At 32.8% G+C, this 21,492-nt stretch overlaps 1 protein-coding gene across 1 annotated transcript; it reads right to left on the bottom strand.

Annotated features, from left to right (window-relative positions):
• Positions 1 to 9,385: 9,385 nt before the first annotated feature.
• Positions 9,386 to 14,382, bottom strand: LOC139846758 (G-box-binding factor 1-like). The gene is made up of 12 exons (XM_071836269.1): positions 14,309 to 14,382; positions 12,983 to 13,109; positions 12,847 to 12,897; positions 12,655 to 12,741; positions 12,461 to 12,550; positions 11,678 to 11,844; positions 11,505 to 11,559; positions 11,317 to 11,365; positions 11,010 to 11,227; positions 10,615 to 10,692; positions 9,862 to 9,987; positions 9,386 to 9,759 (listed from the first exon to the last, which is right to left on the bottom strand). The coding sequence occupies exons 2-12, from the start codon at positions 13,037 to 13,039 to the stop codon at positions 9,697 to 9,699; spliced, it is 1,041 nt and encodes a 346-aa protein (XP_071692370.1). The 5' UTR covers positions 13,040 to 13,109; positions 14,309 to 14,382; the 3' UTR covers positions 9,386 to 9,696.
• Between the last annotated feature and the right edge of the window lie 7,110 nt (positions 14,383 to 21,492).

The raw sequence follows: 21,492 nt of genomic DNA, 5'->3' as shown, positions 1-21,492 counted from the left end.
TTCCAAAGTAGCTAATTTTGTCACAGCTCCAGCAAGTCAACTCCGACTTTTCATCCGAAACAACTTTATTATAACCGCGATATATATGCGTACTCTTTATTGTTACTGGGGAACCTTTTATATTCCACAATATTACCATCAGCGATTAATCATTCTAAAAACACAATTCTCCTGAAACTACCTCGGTTTAATAACCGATGACCCAGATCAGTTAACTTTGAAAATGCTGACGAAGCAGCATGTTGTAGATGATCTTACTGGCCAAAAGTTTGATGATAAAGAAAGGAGTGTTAGGTACGCTCGATAGAAAATTTAGTACCGAAAATCGGATTATGTGAAACTATGAAGAAAGCCGTGGACAAATCACAAATAATAAGTTTGCCTTCAAAGAATCCAAATGATTCTGTGCCTGCTAAAATCGTTAGCAAACATTTTATTTCTCATTCTAAACCTTCACAGACAAATCTTCTTCATCATCCATTGATATTAGAAATTCTAAGATATTCTCGTATGTTCTATTATAAATATCCTCCATATTTCTGGCGATATTTTCACAACTTTTCTTATCTGAGATCATTTATCTCCCCGTAATATCTGCAACATAAAAGAAACTGTGTTAGTTTCTAAATTCTGAAACCTTCGAGTTTAAAATATGAATGTTTTGAAGTAGTGTTGGGAACTGAAGCATGGATTAGTATAATATAATGACACTTGATCAACGTCATTATATTACAGTAAGTCATGCTGAGTTTCTAATGAAGCATGATGATTCACAGTACCGTTATCATGTGCCATTTACACGACTCTTACATTCTATCTAATCTCTAAACATATCAAGAGAATATTTTTCTGGATGACTAGGTCTTCTCCAGGGTATTCTGGTAATTTAACAAATCAAAATCGTTCTATTACCATTTTCTTCTTAGAGCATTAGCTATGTTCATTCTGAATTTTATATCTACGAATTCCGGACCATTACTCGCTTGACTCGAAGTCGGGAAGAGAAAATGAAAGCATGAAGCTCCGAAAAATAATGAAGAATATAAACTTCGATAATAACCCCGAAATTACAAACCTTGTATATCGATACAGATAGCAATATAGAGACATGGGAGAATTAGAAATACTATAAACACAAGAGTATAGTAGAAGTAAATAGATTCTTCTGGTGGTAGATGAAAAAGAAAAATGACAGATATAAAAGTTAGGAGTATATCAAGAATCAGGACTGGATGGAGCATATTGATGAATGCTTTAAAGTAAGAATCAAGGGAGAAAGAATAGAAGGTGTGAGTCGTGAAAAATAAGGAAACGAAGGGATGAATTTATAGTGAAATATCCGACAGATCAATCGAAACAGATTATTGCATATAATCAAAGAAGATCCTGATTTCCTTAATCACAAAAGAACCAAATCTTATTACGTAAGATTCTCTTTAAATCCCTTAAATCTCGGAAATCAATCATAACTACGTCATCGGTTAAGACGAATATATTTTACTCATCTCACTCTTTTACGATAGTCTCATTTATATTCTTCACATAATCGAATCGTTTTATCTACATTACTCAATGATGATAAAACTCCATTATCACCTTATATTTGTCATGAAAACCTTCTTATTGTTATCCATAATAACCTCTATCAAATTTCGGGGACGAAATTTCTTTAACGGGTAGGTACTGTAATGACCCGGAATTTTCCGACCAAATTATATGTAACGACCCCGACAAATCGTCAAGTGACGGCGTCGTCTACATGGGTCCCATCACCTGGTCATAAGTCTTTATGACAACGTTTGACCAAAATATGTCGCCTTCATTTCAAAATAAAGATTGTTTCCAAAGTTTACAAGAATTGTTCAACCAAAAGTTAAGTTACAAGGTTATAAGTACAAATGAAATCTAGACGACACGGTTTAAAGTAAAGTCAAAAGACGCTCCATGAAATGCATGTATACTCGACATCCAATGCAAGTATCAAATAGTAAGCGGAAGCATGTTTCACATATCGTGCAAGCCCTGAGAAAAACATAGAAATCTGTCAACGAAAACGTTGGTGAAATCATAGGTTTAAGTAAGTAAGTGAGTAAAAGTAAGTAAGTCGAACCACAAGGTTTGAAAAGTTGAAATAATAGTAATACATTCTAAAAGTTAATATTCACGAGCACCCAATTATCAAAGCTTAACATTCCATCCATTGTATACCCCATCCATAGTGCTAGAACAAACACTGATTCTCGAAAATATATTTCATCTGTAGACGGTAGCGAACCGTCAAAGATGAGGGTTGTCAACCCATATGGCCATATAACATAAGTTCTCGCTTACACCCGTCAAGTGTAACTAATGATAATCGAATTGAGGATTTTTGTTCTAAACTCGTATGTAGAATGTTTGTTTTCCCGTTCTTGTGTTCACTTAGTTCAAAAGAATCGTTTATGTTTTCTCATCCCAAATATAAGTTCAAAAAGAGTAAAAGTGGGACTATGATCTCACCTTGCGTGCAAGAGTTAATAAAGTACTTCAACAAGTAAACGCGTGCAAAGACAAAGCTAGTCTTGACCTAAACATATAGGTTATATCAATAACGGTAAACACAAACGGTCAAAGATGTTCAATTAGTCCTATGGCTCGTTACAACTCGATTATGTAGCATGTGAATCAATTAGTCAAGTTTCATGCACGATACAAGTAATTAAGCATGTTAGAACGATCGTATAATTGTTTGGTTAAGTTTGACTAAAAGTCAAACTTGGTCAAAGTCAAAGTCAACGAGGTCGGGTCGGGTGTCCGACAATTTTCTCATGATGAGAAGTCATATACGAGCATAATAGTCAAGTTTCATGTTAATCGGAGTTACGGTTAAGCGGGAAACATTTTGGGAGCGTTTAAAGACAAGGAAGTTGGCCTGGGCCATTTGCGCGGTGCGCAATGGGTTGCGCGGCGCGCACCCATGTGCAATACCAGGTCAGAACTCGACCAAGGGAACCATTTATTTGGTTTTTCTGATTTGCGCGGTGCGCAGGTGCACGCGCGGCGCGCATAACCTGGGGAAGTGCTGATTGCAGAAAAAAAAAATAACTTAAGTAACGAACCAAAACTCATTTTAACATATTTCATGCACCGAAAACACTTAAAACGCATATCATATAACATGAGAAAGGTAATTTGACAAGGAGAATAACTAAACGCATTTACTCAATCAAAACCAAACAACTTCTATCAAAATCACCATTAATGCTCATCATTTATTACTCCAAGTTCATAAATGTCATATTATGATTCGGTAAATTAATGCACATGTGTAATACGCCGTTTTGAAGATAATCAAGCATACAACACAACTAGACACTTACAATTAACATTGCTAAGCATTTAATGCATCAAATATTCAATTTACTTTTATCAAACCCTAACCCAAAATCATAAAATCAACAATCTTGCTTATGAAACTAATCCATGTCAAACTACATACCAATTTGAAGCTAGTGATGTTAGGAACACAATTAAAACATGAATTTTCATCATCAAATAACATATGTACACCTAAAACTCAAGATTAAACAAGCATTCTTTCAATATGAGCTAGTTACACCAAAATAGCAAGAACAAGCATACAAAACACATAATCATACTAGACTTGAGCCATAGACACTAATTAACAACCTTTTAACTCAAGAACATGAATTTAAAGAAATCTAGTGATTTAGAAATGTTACCCAAATGTGATGAAATTGGTACCAAATCGAAGAGGATGAAGAGAGGATCACGAATATATAATTTGTTTTGATGTTTGATTGCTTGAATGGAAATAGATGATGAATTTAGTGAATGGGTGTTTTGAGTTCAAAAATGGTGGAGAGAAAAGAAAAAAAGAAAGTGGGAGGTGAAATGAGTGGATAAGAGGAGGTGTTGACCATTTGACCTAGTCAAATGTTTGGCACCTTGGCGAAACTAGTCCCTCAAGTTTGTTGTCGGGTGCGGGAATTAACCAAACGAAATATTTAACTTCACGAGAGTACGGGGGACGTTATAATCCAATAACGAAAATATTTTAAGAATGTAGCTAAAAGAGGATACGAATCGAGATGCTGAGGATATTAAATAAATAAATAAAAAAAGACGGCGTTAAAATAATTTAACGGAAAAATGCGGGATGTTACATTATACTTATGAGATTAATATTTACATAAATTAAACCATACCAACATGATAATCAATCCAAATTGTTGAGACTTGTGTTTTTGAAAAGAGTTTTACACAACGTTTGACCGTCCAATATGACCGATGATATCACGAACTATATAACATACGATAATTATACGTTTATGTATATATATGTATTTATATATATTTAACATGATCTAAGGATGGTTTAACATATCATTGTGTACTAATGACAATGAGTTATAAGTATATTTTGAAACTACTAACTTAAGTTTTCAAAACGATAACTATACGTAACATTCTTTGATATATATACTTATAATCTATAATGCTTATACATGTATCGTATATATAATGTATCTAATCACTTTTTAAGGACTTAAATACATAAAACAATATAAGTATATTCACAAAAGATAGCTATATTTGAATTCTCGTTCCGTTTCCTCAAGATTTCTATACGTATATCTAGGGTATATGTACCCGTATCATACCCAGCTTCTATACGTATTTACTATTGATATATACACATCAAATCAACATCCTAATCAACATTATTACTGCCCTAGATATGAGGTAACTAGAATTTGTCAAGTAGTATGAATTATTAGTAAGAAAACAAAATTAGAAATCCTTTTCTTTCTTTATAAACTAAAAACGTTTTTATAAATGAACACCATTTCTTCACTCCATTTTCTCATACCTACACCCTCATTTCTCTCTCAAAATACTCCTAACTTCATACTTGATCATCTCCAAGCATTTTCCCCATCATTTAGCTTCAATTACAAGCCTTAAACACCATAAGAGAACTCTTTCAAGAACATATCAAAATAACCACCCATTTGAAGAAGTTTACTTCCAACCTTTTGATCTAACTCCACCACTCTTTGATTCCAAGATTATTTCTTATCTTTTGCAGTAACCTTGTCCAAGTAACTTGAGGTAGTAACCTTGTTCATAATCTTATTCAATTCATATTCATATAGCTATCTTATTTTGTGGTATAAAATTTTAACAACAAGAACATAGTTTGAATGATTTCAAACTTGTTCGCAAACTAAATAGATCCTTCTAACTTGACTTTTAAAACACTTAAAGACATGTAATATATCATAATGATATGCTAACCTAACAAAATATAACTTAGTTTTACAAAGAACATCTTAAAAACTGAATCTACGTCGTCGGAGTGCAACCGGGGGCTGTTTTGGGTTGGATAATTAAAAACCATCTTAAACTTTGAATTGGAAGTTCATGTTCTGGAAAAATGATATTTCTTATGAATATGTTAACACATAAAAATTTCATGGTTTAACTCAAAGTGTAAGTATTTTTAGAAAAATGATCATTAAATGTTGTTTTTATGATGGAAAATGATCACTTTCATAAGTTTCACCAAAGTTTGACCTATAACCTATGATTTCGAATACAAACTAAGGTATTTTCAGTTCATATTCTTAAAATTTGACTCGATCCAAGGAAGTGGCAAGTTGAACCAACAAAAACGGAGTTGTAATGAAGAAACTACGACTAAAACAAGATTGGGTATCCGAAGCTAGTTTAGCTACGAAAATAATTGGAGAAAAAGTAAATTAATCATATCTTTTCTAATTAATATGATATTTTATATATAATTACTTATGATTTGATTTTATATATTTCAGGACCACCCATAAACAACACGAGAAGATTAATCATAAGACCTCGTGATTGTACGCAACACGTCATTTGACAACACGGTACTTTATGTACGCAACACGTCATTTGACAACATGGTACCATGAGTCGAGATTAATTCTGATCAATACGAATACGATGGGGTCTTTATTTATTTTATTTAAGCAACTAATTGTGGACCACTAACATCGGACTGCTAACTACGGACTAAGAAAATATTAAAAGTATTAAAAGTATATATATATGTAACGATTACTTAAAAAGAAAATATGTTGATATATTATATATATGGTTAGGTTCGTGATATCTATCGGAGACCAAGTCGAATTAAATACCTTCAAGGCAAAAGTGAGTTTCATTTGCTCCCTTTTTAATTGCTTTTGCAATATATATTTTTGGACTGAGAATACATGCGCTGCTTTTATAAATGTTTACAAAATAGACACAAGTACTTAAAAATATATTCTACGTTGAGTTGTACCACTGGCATATTTTCCTGTAGCTTGGTAACTACTATTTACATGGGTATTGTAAACGTGAATCCTGTTGATAGATCTATCGGGCCTGACAACCCCAACCGAACTGGACGACCAGTATTCAACGGTTGCACAGTACTTCGTTTTGGTGACTACACTTGGTACGGTGTAGTGAGATTTCATAATAAAGGGAATATGCGACGTTGATTAAATGTTAAGTATGGTTACCAAGTGCTCAACCACTTAGAATGCTTTACATACACTTGCGAGTGTATTATGTTTATGATTATGAAATCTTGTGGTCTATTAACATATTGAAATGATTGTTATGATAAACCTATGAACTCACCAACCTATTGGTTGACACTTTAAAGCATGTTTATTCTCAGGTACGAATTAAGTCTTCCGCTGTGCATTTGCTCAATATAAGGACATTACTTGGAGCCGATCATCGCAATGGGACCAAATGTTGATGACTTCGTCCAGGTGGATTAGGACGGGTCCTTTCAGTTCATTTGGACGACGTCCAGATCCTTTGGACGCCGTCCTACCCTTAACAACTGGACGCCGTCCCAGATATTGGACGCCGTCCAGATACACTGAATCAAAAGTTTTTTTTTAGGTCGTATTTTTGGTATAACGATGTCGGGTCGTTACACAGTTAGATGTTGATGAAGATTGTTCGATAGTAGATACATTAGTTGATGGTGAATGGAGATGGATGTGGCGTCGCAATGATTTAGGGGCAAGAAATGAGTCGATTTTACTTGATCTGACTTCAAAATTAAGTGAGGTTAGCTTGGGTTCTGGAACAGATACTTGGTGTTGGTCATTGTCGGACGAGAATGTGTACTCGGTCAGTAGAACTCGTTCGTTTATAGATGATTTGTCACTTTAGTCGGCTCATATATATATACCTCGTGGATCAAGCAGGTTCCCCGTAAAGTTAATATTTTTATATGGAAGTTAGCATTAGATAGGCTTCCAACACGTCTCAACTTATCCCGTTGGGGCATGGATATCGAATCTATCGAGTGCGTTTCGTGTAACCATTTTGCCGAGTCAAATCATCACATTTTTTTTAGTGTGAAGTGGCTTGCTATTTATGGAGAAAAGTGAGGATTTGGTCTAATGTTTCTCTACCTCGGTTCACATAATGGACGGATTGGATTGCTTGGTTTGAGGATTGGCGAGAATCGGAGGATACGAAGTCCAAATTGTATGTCATCATCGCGTCTACACTTTGGCATATCTGGAGATTCAGGAACAGTCGTCTATTTCATCAACGTCCGTTAAAACGTTGTTTTTTGTTTGATTCGATTAGTCTTTTTTCCTATAATTGGTTTAGAAGTAGAGGCAAGATAAATGTAAATTGGAACGATTGGCACCATAAGCCATTGTAATCTTGGTTGCTCGAGTTTATTCTAGTTTCTTACTATAATAGCTTGGTTTTTTTAATATATTTGGTTGTTCCAAAAAAAAAAAAAAAAAAAAAAAAAAAAAAAAAAAACAAAACAGCGAGGACTAAGAAACTAACAAAGTTTTTGCACACCTTGAAGCATGACACATATGAACAAAAGTTAACCAAATGGGTCGAAGTGCAAGTTTTTTTTTTCCATATTTACGTCCATTAATTACTTCATGCATGTACAAAAATGAGATCATGGATATTATATCGGTAACCTTTGTGATTTTAGTGCCATTTTTCAACAATAACTAATCAAAAACCACCATTGTTAACAAATGAGCAGCTCTTGTTCATAAATCCAATTTAAAATCTTATTTTTTCAAGTTTCTAGAGTATCATCTCTTACTTAAGCCTCAAATTTAAACATCACGGGTACTAAAATTTTCATTCTTCCCTACAATTTGGTACTATACCGAAAATACCGGTACCGCTTTTTAAATTTGGTTCGGTATTCGGTTCTTGGTTTGTGCAATTTCGATTTCGGTATTTTCAGTTTCGGTACGGTTTGGTACAGTACCGGTACCAATCTCATTCATACGGTTATTGGTGCGTGTAGAAGTTTAAAACTGGAATTGGTGGCCTTATTAAACCATTCGTAATGGTAAGCGGTGTCACTTTTGGTGTCACTTTTGGTGTCACTTGCCTTTTTGCACTTTTTTGATGAGTAGGACGTGTTACTTTTGTGAGTAGAGAAGTGGTGGTGTTTCTTTTTTGTGTTAGTTAGGAGTATTGTGATGATGTGTCAAAATATAATTGGGTTAAGTATTAAAAGGAGATAAAAATAATATTTTTAAATTAATAAAAAAAATAAAAACAAGAAACTGGTGTTGCTTTTTGCGTCACTTTCGATCAAACGCCAAAGAAACGGAAGAAAGTGACGATGGATACGGGTGCAAATATGGCGTTTCTTGATGCCAACTAGGAAAATGACGGGGTCACTCTCCCCCGTTACAGATGGTCTTATAAAAGCAACACGCATAGTGTGTGTTTATGGATGGTTAGTGAGTGATTGGGTATGCATGTGCTTGTAAACTTTAATTGCTCAGTGAGACGCATCACTCACCATGTCATACGCATGATGCGTGATGCGTGAAAAGAGAGTATATCTTGCAATTTCAATTTTCTGAGGGCATATAGTTAAATACTTCCAGAAATAAAGGCATATTGACCAATTTCTCGTTTAGTAATCGTTTATAATCGATAAACTTGTTACCTAGTCGTGAGCAATTCTCATAATTATAATATTTCTAGTTTAAAGTATATATTAAAATAGGCGACAAGAAATAAGTAACAGATAAACCAAGTGCTAAAAACTCTACTACGTATGCTTGTAGATAGAACATTCCTAATAATACTCCCAGCAACATCACCCGTCGTCAAGTCAGGCTTTTTGTCTATTGTAAGACCATTTATATACAAAAATGTAACACCATTATTCTTATAGCGACTACTACACATTTGACATTTCATCTGATTAGATAATAAAAATTCCACCCCTCTTGATAACACCAAACAATTAAGCATTTAGATATTGATCTTTTAAGCAAAAAAAAATATACTTAACAAAGAAATAATCGATCGATGACAGTAATGAACAAGCAACCAAAACTCTTCATACCGAAAACAGCTTAAACCATGTGACCCAGCCCCACAGATTTTTTTACTAGTACAACAGAAGTCTATATATTTTAAGTATAGATAGTTGAGAAGAAAAAGAAAAGAAAGGTTTCCAGTTACAAGTATATGATATATGAAAGAAGAAGAAAAAGTAAGGGGTGTGTAACAAGTAACAACATCATATAAGTTCCCGCTCGATCAATCCTAACGTCAGTTTCCCATGCTCAGAAAAGATGTTCTAATTTTTATAGCTTAAATCACTAACTAGTTTCGTGTACTGCTTTCTTAACTGTTACCTTCATCGAGCTGCGATACTGCGTCTGGTCCACAAACCCTAGTCAATTCATCCTGTTGACCCAAACATTCAAGAATAAACAATATATAAAAGATAATTTTTATTATTTTATCTTATGTACAGTGAAGTGATGAGTGATGAGCAGAGATATAAACCTTAATGGAATTATTTTCAGATGTAAGCTTGTCGCATTCCTCTGAGAGCCTTTGCAGTTCGTCTCTGAGTGAATTATTCTCGCTGCTTAGTGCCTCTACTCTTGCCTGTAACTCTTCACACTCGGCCTACCAAAACCAAGTGTACGTTAGTAAAAGTAAACAATAAATATAAAGAGCTCCTGAGTAACATAATTTATTATTGTTTAATAGATTTAAATTATCGGTATCGAGATGCCCCTCTGACCTTGAGGTCATGGGTTCAAGTCCTAGCTAGTGTGAACATTATGTATATATTCGTGTAAAAATCGTGTAGGGTGGGTGCGTTTGCCTTTCTGAAAAAATAAATTTAAATCATCACGTGATAAGCAAAACCCTGTTTTTGAACTGAACCAAAAAAACTACCTTTTATACTGTTAACAAATACCATTAGACCATGTATCATTCTATTTCTGAAGTGTTCTCTAAATGAAAATTGCTACGGACACCTTTTTCTAGGTACTGGGATCTCTTTGTTAGTTCAAGATCCTCTTACTAACTGGGCAAACTGAAATCAAACAATTATCATATACGTTCCGCCCAAAATGGTAGTGGGCCTACGAATTGATTAAATAGAAGTTTGTAGAAATTTCATGTAACATCGATACACTCGCTAATGATTTCGTATAAATTCTTTTTTCTCTTCTTTTATACAAGCTAGACAATGCAGTAACTGAGACGCTACGAGATCCACATCAAAGATGAAGTATTTGATACCTGTTTGCGCAATCTTGATCTCCGAGCTGATTCTCGATTAGACTGCTTCCTCTTTTGTCTCTTCAGTTCCCGCTCATCCTGAACCGACGATGCAGTTAATCAAATTTATAAAATTTATGCCTATGCTAAGAGCCTAAGACATAGGTAAAGCCTATATATGCAGTTGCATCATACACCGGCTCTAAAACCACTTAGGGGAAGTATATGACTGAAAGTTAATGTACTAATCACAATTACAGAACTATTATCGCTATAATAATATAAAACTAAATTGTTGAAAAATTTATGAAGATATATGCATAAACATAGATTTTGAACTGCACATTTTGCTTCGCCACATTCAACCCTTTTAAGATAGAAACTAACTACCTAAATCAGCTGACTAAAAAACATACCTGAACCCACTGATCAGGCATCATTCCGTCTCGGCCCATCATTGGTGGTGGCACTGCGGTTCGAGAAGGATTCGGTCGCATTTTCATGGTTCCAGTTGCAGCAGATGGATTCCACAAGTCCATCCCCATATTAAGATTAGTACCAGACATTGAAACTACAGGGTTACCAGGAACTTGCGTATGAGCATTTGGCCCAGTATTGTTGTTCTGTGCATTAGCTGAAGATAAAAATAACAATTATGATATTGTTACAAGGAGTCACGTAAACATGGATGAAAAAGGTAAAAAAAAGTTTGCATAATATTACCATCTGCAAGCATCTGATTAAAACTTCCTTTCTTGCCTCCTGAATATCCCTGGAGGTGTTATTTATAGTATGTTAATAAATAAAGAAACAAACATTAAAAAAAAAAGTCACCTACTGCTATGTCAGATGGTAATAGCAAGCAAATTATCATTTTTTTTTTTAAATATCTATAACATGGAAATACATACATGTTGATCATTATCGTCACTTCCATTTGACGAACCGTCACTTCCACTTTCAACGCTGCTCAGTTCAGCAATTACGTAACAAGAGTCAGTTTTAAATATAAATATTAACCTTAACATATTCAGTTAAAAAGAAAATAAAGGCTGAATGTAATCGTATGACTACAAAGTCAAACCTTTGAGTGGCACCATCGTTCCCGGAACTTGATGCTGCCTTCCCGCTATCTCCGGTTCTCGCATTTCCATTTCCAGTAGTTCCCTTTGACTTCTTATTAGTGGTTCTTTCCTTTCCTTCATAGGTCTTTGGTTCCATTTCAGCATTTGGTGGTGCAGTATTTGGTGTCTGTTTGGAAACTATCAATTGGTTAATTTTACAAATTTACACATACACCGGCTTTAAACCTGTTTCCGTGCATGTTCAATCAAACCCCAAGTTACATTACAACTTTACACATACACCGGCTTTATACCTAATCTAAGCTTCAAAAGGAAAAGTATGCAGTTTTAAGCTTTATTAATAAAAATTTTGAAACTTGGATCAGTAATTTCAGTCAAACTCACATAAAGCTTTACTTAGAACAGATTTTCCCATTCATGTGTACGTACGTAATGCACAAATATACGTGCACTATACACATACATACATATATATGTATAGATACGTGTATGTAGATAGATAGAGTATAAGTATACATATATATGGGTAATTCATATATAGATAAATGTACATACAGCAACTGTATGTATATATACGTTGTATAGTCATACATGTAATATGTATGAGAGTATTTGTATTAAAGCGGATAAGGAAAACAAGGATTGATAGGCATTTTAGGTCCACGTATCGTGATACGTACAGTGATATCCAAGAGACCAATCAAAGAGTATTGTGCCATCTAAATACATTCTAAACAAAGTGAAATATGAAACTTAACATCATAGTAAATAATTGTGATCACCATAGGGATACTAGGATGTGCATAAACTCCTGCAGGTGGATATAGAGCGGGATATGGAACTGGAGTCCCGTATGGTGACATCATAGGATGCTGAAACAATTCACACATTAAAGAATAATCAAAACACTAGTCAGTTATCAATTTCTGTACAAATCTAATAAATCTTCAGATTTGGCTTTCAAGTTGATGATTACCTGACCTCCCCACATGTATGGATGAGGAGTAGGAGAAGGAACAGTTGAGGCAAAAAAAGGCGGAGTACCTCCAGCACCATAATAAGCCTAAACATAAAAGTTGTAAACTACGTCAAGAATTTATATCTGCATTCTATACTTCTCTTAAAGCAACTTTATATCAAGTAGTTCGAATCAATATCTATATCACACCTGCATCGAGTTTGACCAATCAGCATATGATGGTGGAGGCACTTGCGCTTCCTGTAGGTAATGAGTAAAATAAGTTTCATTTCATGACAAAATAAATTATAAAATAAACGCTGCACAAAAGGAAGTACGTGAAAACCTGAGTCGTAGCAGGTTTGGGATGTTTAGCAGGTGAGCTCTCTTCCCCAGCCCCCATGAAATCTACCAGAAAATCTCAGTATGTAGCCTTAAGGGTTTAGCTTCTACAAGTTTGACTTTTATGAATCCTAGAAATATAATCAATGAGTAAAAAAATAGTAATAAGCATCTAATGAAGGACAGAATTGATTAAGTTAAATGCCACCAGCCCATCATGCAACATCAATGGAATGCACATGACATATATATGAACACATCGAAATAATAGCAACTGTCAGATTCAAGAACTAAAAACAAGAAAAATAAAGTGGCCTGATTTCAAGAACATGTATTCGTTACATGCTCACTATACATAGTACAAATAAAATGGACAATGCTATACTATATTGCCAAATTATACGGGCACTTTTTTGTTTCTGCTGTAATAGAAACTCGGACTTAATTGAAAGAAGTGACTAAATGGATCTCGTACAACATGAAAGGTGCAAAGGCATGATGTTCAAGTTGTGACATGTTGTATTTAATATCTAACATGTTTATATACTACATAGATTTTGACATATTACAAAAAATCATTTCCATGGAAACGATAGCGGGGGCTTATGGTTCCATGCCTATACAAGATACAAATTGATACTGAAACATCATATAGAAAAATATGTTTCAGATCAAGCAGGTTAAACTTTAGAAAAGGTAGATAATCGGCTAAACTTTATCCTTGAACAACCTAACTTTCCACTTTCAGGTTTGTTATTATGAAACATCTTTTTCTCTATCTTCTTCCCCTGCACTACTAGTTGACATCTCTAGTTTTATTATTACTATTATTATTATTATTAATTATTAATAATATTAATTATTAATTATTAATTAATTAAATTAATAATTGATAAATGATAATGATAACATCAATCCAGATTATGCGAGATATGAATTTTTAACATTCGGCTAGTCTCTCAACTCTTTCATGATAACCTTCATTCCAATGAAATTACCAAAAATAGGAAAAACTTTATCTTAAACTTTATCCGTACCTAAAAGGCCAACTAAAAAAAATAACCAAATTACACAAAATAATAAATTTAAAAGAGTATAGAAATGATGAAATTCAGTAACAAAAAGCATAAATAAATAACATAAAAAATAACGTTATAATCAGATCTGGCTACTTAATTTCAAAACAATATTCACTAAAGCAGCGTAACATGTTGCCTAATTTTTAAATTCCGCCTAATTATGCTAAGCCGTAGTAATAATTAATAGTATAAAATTTGTTGTGTGCGTGAACATACAAGTATAAAGATAATAAAAAGTCAGAAACAGTTACCGAGAGAGTGAATTATTGAGCTGGTAGCTATGGACGGAAATTTAAAAAAAAAAAAAAAAAAAAAAAAGAAAAAAAAAAAAAGGTCGGAAATTAGGGTTTGTGAATTGTAGCTTGTTGCAGAGAAGTTTATAACAACAGCCGCGGTGAGATACGGCGGAGGAGGGAGAAACCGCCGGTGAGATTGGGGGTAGGGTTAGAGTGGGGATGATGATGACATGTGAAGGTGAGGGTGAGAAGGAATCCAGCTGTTAAAGGGAGAGTGGGTGGATAGGTATGACGAGGCATATATACATTTTATTTTTATTTTTTTGTTGATTGTTGATGTTGATGATTGATGACTCGGTTAACTATTGTTAATTTAAATCCAATTAGACAAGGATAATATATTTTATTCATTATACTCCCTCCGTCTCATATTAATAATTCATAGACAAAAAACACACAGTTTAGAAAATTATCATAAAAGTACTATACTTTCTGTTTACTTTTCAATTTTACCTTTACATTTTCTTTCTCATTTAATCATATTCACATACATTAAGGGCATAATAGAACTTAAACTTCTTATTCTTTTTTATTTATGTAAATTGACTATTAATTTGAGATATCCGAAAATAAAATAGTGGACTATTAATGTGGGACGGAGATAATATTATTTTAAGATATTATTATTATTATTATTATTATTATTATTATTATTATTATTATTATTATTATTATTATTATTTTATTATTATTATTATTATTATTATTTTATTATTATTATTATTATTTTATTATTATTATTATTATTATTATTATTATTATTATTATTATTTTATTATTATTATTATTATTATTATTATTATTATTATTATTATTATTATTATTATTATTATTATTATTATTTTATTATTATTATTATTATTATTATTATTATTATTATTATTATTATTATTATATACTAATTGTGATGCAAAATTTGATCATTTTAGCCACTCCAAGTTTTTCAAACGACAACAAACAACAATTTACAAAACTATCCCCTAAACTATATTATTATTATTATTATTATTATTATTATTATTATTATTATTTTATTATTATTTTATTATTATTATTATTATTACTATTATTATTATTATTATTATTATTATTCATATATACTAATTGTGATGCAAAATTTGATCATTTTAGCCACTCTTTTTCAAATGACAACAAACAACAATTTACAAAACTATCCCCTAAACTATATTACAAATTACAACTTCTTTAGGGATATAATACGTAAAATTAGTATTTTATTAAAAAAACTTTAATCAAACTCCACCCAAATTCTTAACGGGCCGTATCTTTTCACTCGCCGCGAGTTAAATTTTTCCGACACCACCGTTCAACTCGAAATAATTTTACGAACACAACGCAACTAACTATACACGAAACGGAAGCATTTTAAAAAACACTTAACATTTCGAGCTATCATCTCGATGGTTTCGTCCCCTTTTTTACGCGGTTTTCCTTGCGTTAAAAACGCATAGGCCATTAGATACATTAGGTTCTAACCACGTTGTTGGTACTATTTTCCGTATAGAGATTAAAAGGTACCAGTACAAGACAATAACAACCTAGCGTTGAGCGATATGTTTTCGATTGATGTTTGCTATTGGAAAATAATCCCTGCAGACCCGAACCACGGATGAGAAATCCGTGGGGTGGTCTCAATCAGTCTAGGGATGAATCTGGAATTGATCCGTGTATCGTTCTGTTGCTAAGCGGTTAATGATTTAGAGTGAGAAAGAACTGTGTGAGAGAGAAAGTGTACTTCTATCTAACTGAAGTTCATATGTGAAGTGTGGTGATCCAAGGGGTCTATTTATAGGAGTAGAATGTCCGAAATTCTCGGGAACACGTGTCAAACGCTGATTAATTCAGTTATGCGATATATCCGGCACCGACTTTGGCGTGTGTTGACGTGGTTGCGTGCCGCTCACGCGCTTAATCAAAGGGCTTAAGCATAGAAGCTGTCTGCAGGGCTTACGCATGACGCTAGGCGACCTGGTGGGCGCTGGACGAAAAATGCCAAAAACTGCCAATTATTACTATCTTTTATGCTTTTTGATCCTTTTTTATACAAAAACTATGCTTTTATGCATGTATCCCTTAGGATACACCATTACACGTGTATCTAAAAACACCCGCATCAACGATTTTTAATTCTGTAAATACATAACACTACGTCAAATATGAATATGTAATCCGAAAGGTCGGGCCGCATCGCGCGGGCCTATTTTACTACTACTTATTATTATTATTATTATTATTATTATTATTATTATTATTATTATTATTTTAACTATTATTATTGTTATTTACTGAAATTTGACAAAAATAGTTTTAAATACTACAGTATGTTTGAGATATTTAAACATGCTTTATTTACTTACTAGATTTATGAGCCAGTGCGTTGCACGGGGACTCATCCGCAAACATTATTGGTTTTTAAACTTATATATGAAATAACGATATTATAGGAAAAGTGACAAAAGTATTGTTATGGTTGAATTAGTAAAATATGTTTTTGTAAACAACACACATTAGTAAAACTTTGATAAATTATAGTTTATACATAGATTTTAAGAACCCGTGAGTTGAACGACAGCTATAAAAAATAGTTCTCCTAACATAATTATGTCATTGTGTAAAGCATCTGATATAGAAAATAATGTGGACAACATCAATATTGTTAATAATGAATCAAACTCTATTTTTAGTAATATACATATAATGATTTCCAGTAGTGTCTTTTCATGTTTAAAACAAACAGTAGATAAACTACTCTATATTTGCTTCAGTCATATATCCTTAAACCCATGAATATGTCTACCCATGACCTTTAAAATACAGACTTGCAGCCAAATAGGCCTTCACTTTTCTTACCAAGAAATCTCACCATTCATAATTTAAAATGCTTGTAACCCTTGTTATATTGTTGTTGCCCTAATATCACCCCAATATTGCCACATGTACAAGTCTTTCAAACAATCTAAACACATTTCTACACAGCATCATTTCCCAACCTGGCCAATTTAACCTTTGAAGGTCAAAACATTACAAATATGCTCTTACAGAAGAAGAAGGAAAAAAAATGGAAAAAAAGAAAGAAGACACGATATGCGTTACTCAAATAGTTAATTTGAAGTAAAAAAGTCAGATAAAAAATTTATAGAACCTGAGATATTGATCTTGTGGTAGAAGAATAACCAACTTACATAAGGTGAGTTTGTGATGCAAGGCATTAAAATTTACCGTCTTACAATACAATTTACCATGTTGCTCCTCCACAAATGATATTGTAGTAAGCACAACACAAATAAAAGACTAAAGACCACATGAACATATTAAGTAAGTAAATGGGTCAAAATAATGGCATGCATAAATTTGTGTATTAACTTACAAATCCTACAATTGGCTGAAAGCATTAATTTCAGGAGTTCATAAAGCATCATCACTTACATACACACTTCTTGCAACAGCCTGTAAACCTGTTAAACAACAACAAATATCCGCAATTAATCAGTTACCTAAACACCATTTAGCTGATGAACACTGAGCATATTCAATTAAAATTGGGGTTGAACATGGTCAAAACTTTAATGAACATAAATAAACATAGACTAAAGTAAATGAAGGATAAAGAAAATTTTAACTTTGCATTCATCTAGCAACCTTGCAGTAAGTCTAAAAAAAATACATACTCTGTGCGTAAGTCTTAATTTTTTCTTTTTAGCACATTTGAGATATTTATCTATATTTATAATTAAAAGAGCAATTCAGTTCAAACATCTCTTCATTTATCTTGAAGCTCATTATGTATAAGATCACCTATCATATGCATAATATTAATTTACCTTTTAATAAGTGGATTATATTGGCTTTAACGACATACCATTAAGGAAAACTGGTGTTGGAAGTGGCGATTGTTCAAGCGATGTTGGAAGCGGCTTTCTTACTGGGAAAAATTGCTCTGAACCCTGTGATCAAACCAGGAGTCCCATGTGGCAGCAAAAACGTCAATCAATTCCATAGAGTTTGTAATCTCCTAAATCTGCAGTGGGGTAGATTGGGTGGTAATTATACTCCTACCAACTGGTTCAAAACTCTTAATATGGGTTAAGATTGCTAATTTGCCCATAACGTAAACCAATAAGATTTATGTAGATAAATAATGCAAATTAAGATGTTTAATAAGAACGTATTTAATATCTTTAAGGCATACTGGTCCAAAAGACATTGGAAAAAAATCATACCTCAGCATTTCGGTGGTACTTCTTGGACACTTTCAATTGTACTTCTTGGACACTTTCAATGGTACTTCTTGGACAATTTTAGTTTATTGTCTGCTCATTCTATAGAGTTATTTCAACGATATTGTCATTGCGTATCATGAAGAAACAGAGGTTAATATAGGCTCGTTATTATTCTTTCAAGATAAAACACAAACCAATGCACCAAATAACTATAACTATAAGATTGTACCTTCGATATCAAAACGGTCGAAGGGCCAGGTTGATGAGCAGCAACTCTCATCCGTGGTGATAGCCAATGAGTATATCGGGTCAGTAAAAAGGGCAGTTGCACCCACATGGACACCTGCAAATGTCCTCATATATGAATATAAAAGAATATAAGAAAATAAGTGTGGCAACAGCATTTCATTAACTCCTAAATTGATTATTAGATGGGTAAATAATACATGATCTAAATAAGACATATTTTCTCGTGAAAAACACAATGGACAACAAAGTGGACAACATACCAGAAGTGACAGCATAGCAAAAACTACTCACAATGCACAAGATAATGGGCAATATTGACTGAATCCAAAGATCCCATCAACTGCTCTATCATACTTGGAGTCAACCGTTGTATGAAGTGCAAGTGACCCACAACACATAGCTTCTTACATCTATTTTCACATAATCATATTTTGAAGGTCGCAATTGTACTTTTGTAAAATAAAGCCTATAATGATAACAAATATTACAAAATACTTTAAAAATCAAACAACAAAATACAAAACAAAAAAAAGGGTTTAATGGATTTTGATTGAATTAACTAAATGCTTATCGGTTTCACAACTACTTTGAGATTCTATAACCATATCAAAATCACCATATAATGATGATAAAAAAGGTTAAAACCGAAAAGTTCCAAATGTATAAACCTCATTATAAAATATTTTTAAATAATAAGGTATACATATACCTATATACCTTCGAAACAACATGGCCATTTACTATAATGATACTATATGTATGATATGACCTAATCACCATAATCTGGGCAACAATCAAGAATAAAATTATGATGAAAAAGCATACATATACCTGTGATTATGAAATGTCCCGTTCTTATTGATTAAAAACGTTCCATATTAATTGATTTCGTTGCGAGGTTTTGACCTCTATATGAGACGTTTTTCAAAGACTGCATTCATTTTTAAACAAACCATAACCTTTATTTCATCAATAAAGGTTTAAAAAGTTTTACGTAGATCATCAAATAATGATAATCTAAAATATCCTGTTTACACACGACCATTACATAATGGTTTACAATACAAATATGTTACAACAAAATAAGTTTCTTGAATGCAGTTTTTACACAATATCATACAAGCATGGACTCCAAATCTTGTCCTTATTTAAGTATGCGACAGCGGAAGCTCTTAATAATCACCTGAGAATAAACATGCTTAAAACGTCAACAAAAATGTTGGTGAGTTATAGGTTTAACCTATATATATCAAATCGTAACAATAGACCACAAGATTTCATATTTCAATACACATCCCATACATAGAGATAAAAATCATTCATATGGTGAACACCTGGTAACCGACAATAACAAGATGCATATATAAGAATATCCCCATCATTCCGGGACACCCTTCGGATATGATATAAATTTCGAAGTACTAAAGCATCCGGTACTTTGGATGGGGTTTGTTAGGCCCAATAGATCTATCTTTAGGATTCGCGTCAATTAGGGTGTCTGTTCCCTAATTCTTAGATTACCAGACTTAATAAAAAGGGGCATATTCGATTTCGATAATTCAACCATAGAATGTAGTTTCACGTACTTGTGTCTATTTTGTAAATCATTTATAAAACCTGCATGTATTCTCATCCCAAAAATATTAGATTTTAAAAGTGGGACTATAACTCACTTTCACAGATTTTTACTTCGTCGGGAAGTAAGACTTGGCCACTGTTGATTCACGAACCTATAACAATATATACATATATATTAAAGTATGTTCAAAATATATTTACAACACTTTTAATATATTTTGATGTTTTAAGTTTATTAAGTCAGCTGTCCTCGTTAGTAACCTACAACTAGTTGTCCACAGTTAGATGTACAGAAATAAATCGATAAATATTATCTTGAATCAATCCACGACCCAGTGTATACGTATCTCAGTATTTATCACAACTCAAACTATATATATTTTGGAATCAACCTCAACCCTGTATAGCTAACTCCAACATTCACATATAGAGTGTCTATGGTTGTTCCGAAATATATATAGATGTGTCGACATGATAGGTCGAAACATTGTATACGTGTCTATGGTATCTCAAGATTACATAATATATAATACAAGTTGATTAAGTTATGGTTGGAATAGATTTGTTACCAATTTTCACGTAGCTAAAATGAGAAAAATTATCCAATCTTGTTTTACCCATAACTTCTTCATTTTAAATCCGTTTTGAGTGAATCAAATTGCTATGGTTTCATATTGAACTCTATTTTATGAATCTAAACAAAAAAAGTATAGGTTTCTAGTCGGAAAAATAAGTTACAAGTCGTTTTTGTAAAGGTAGTCATTTCAGTCGAAAGAACGACGTCTAGATGACCATTTTAGAAAACATACTTCCATTTTGAGTTTAACCATAATTTTTGGATATAGTTTCATGTTCATAATAAAAATCATTTTCTCAGAATAAAAACTTTTAAATCAAAGTTTATCATAGTTTTTAATTAACTAACCCAAAACAGCCTGCGGTGTTACTACGACGGCGTAAATCCGGTTTTACGGTGTTTTTCGTGTTTCCAGGTTTTAAATCATTAAGTTAGCATATCATATAGATATAGAACATGTGTTTAGTTGATTTTAAAAGTCAAGTTAGAAGGAT

Source organism: Rutidosis leptorrhynchoides, chromosome 5 (genome assembly GCF_046630445.1).
Source record: "Rutidosis leptorrhynchoides isolate AG116_Rl617_1_P2 chromosome 5, CSIRO_AGI_Rlap_v1, whole genome shotgun sequence".
NCBI lineage: Eukaryota > Viridiplantae > Streptophyta > Magnoliopsida > Asterales > Asteraceae > Rutidosis > Rutidosis leptorrhynchoides.
The sequence above is the reverse complement of the archived record's forward strand: the minus strand, read 5'-3'. Positions and strand labels throughout refer to the sequence as shown.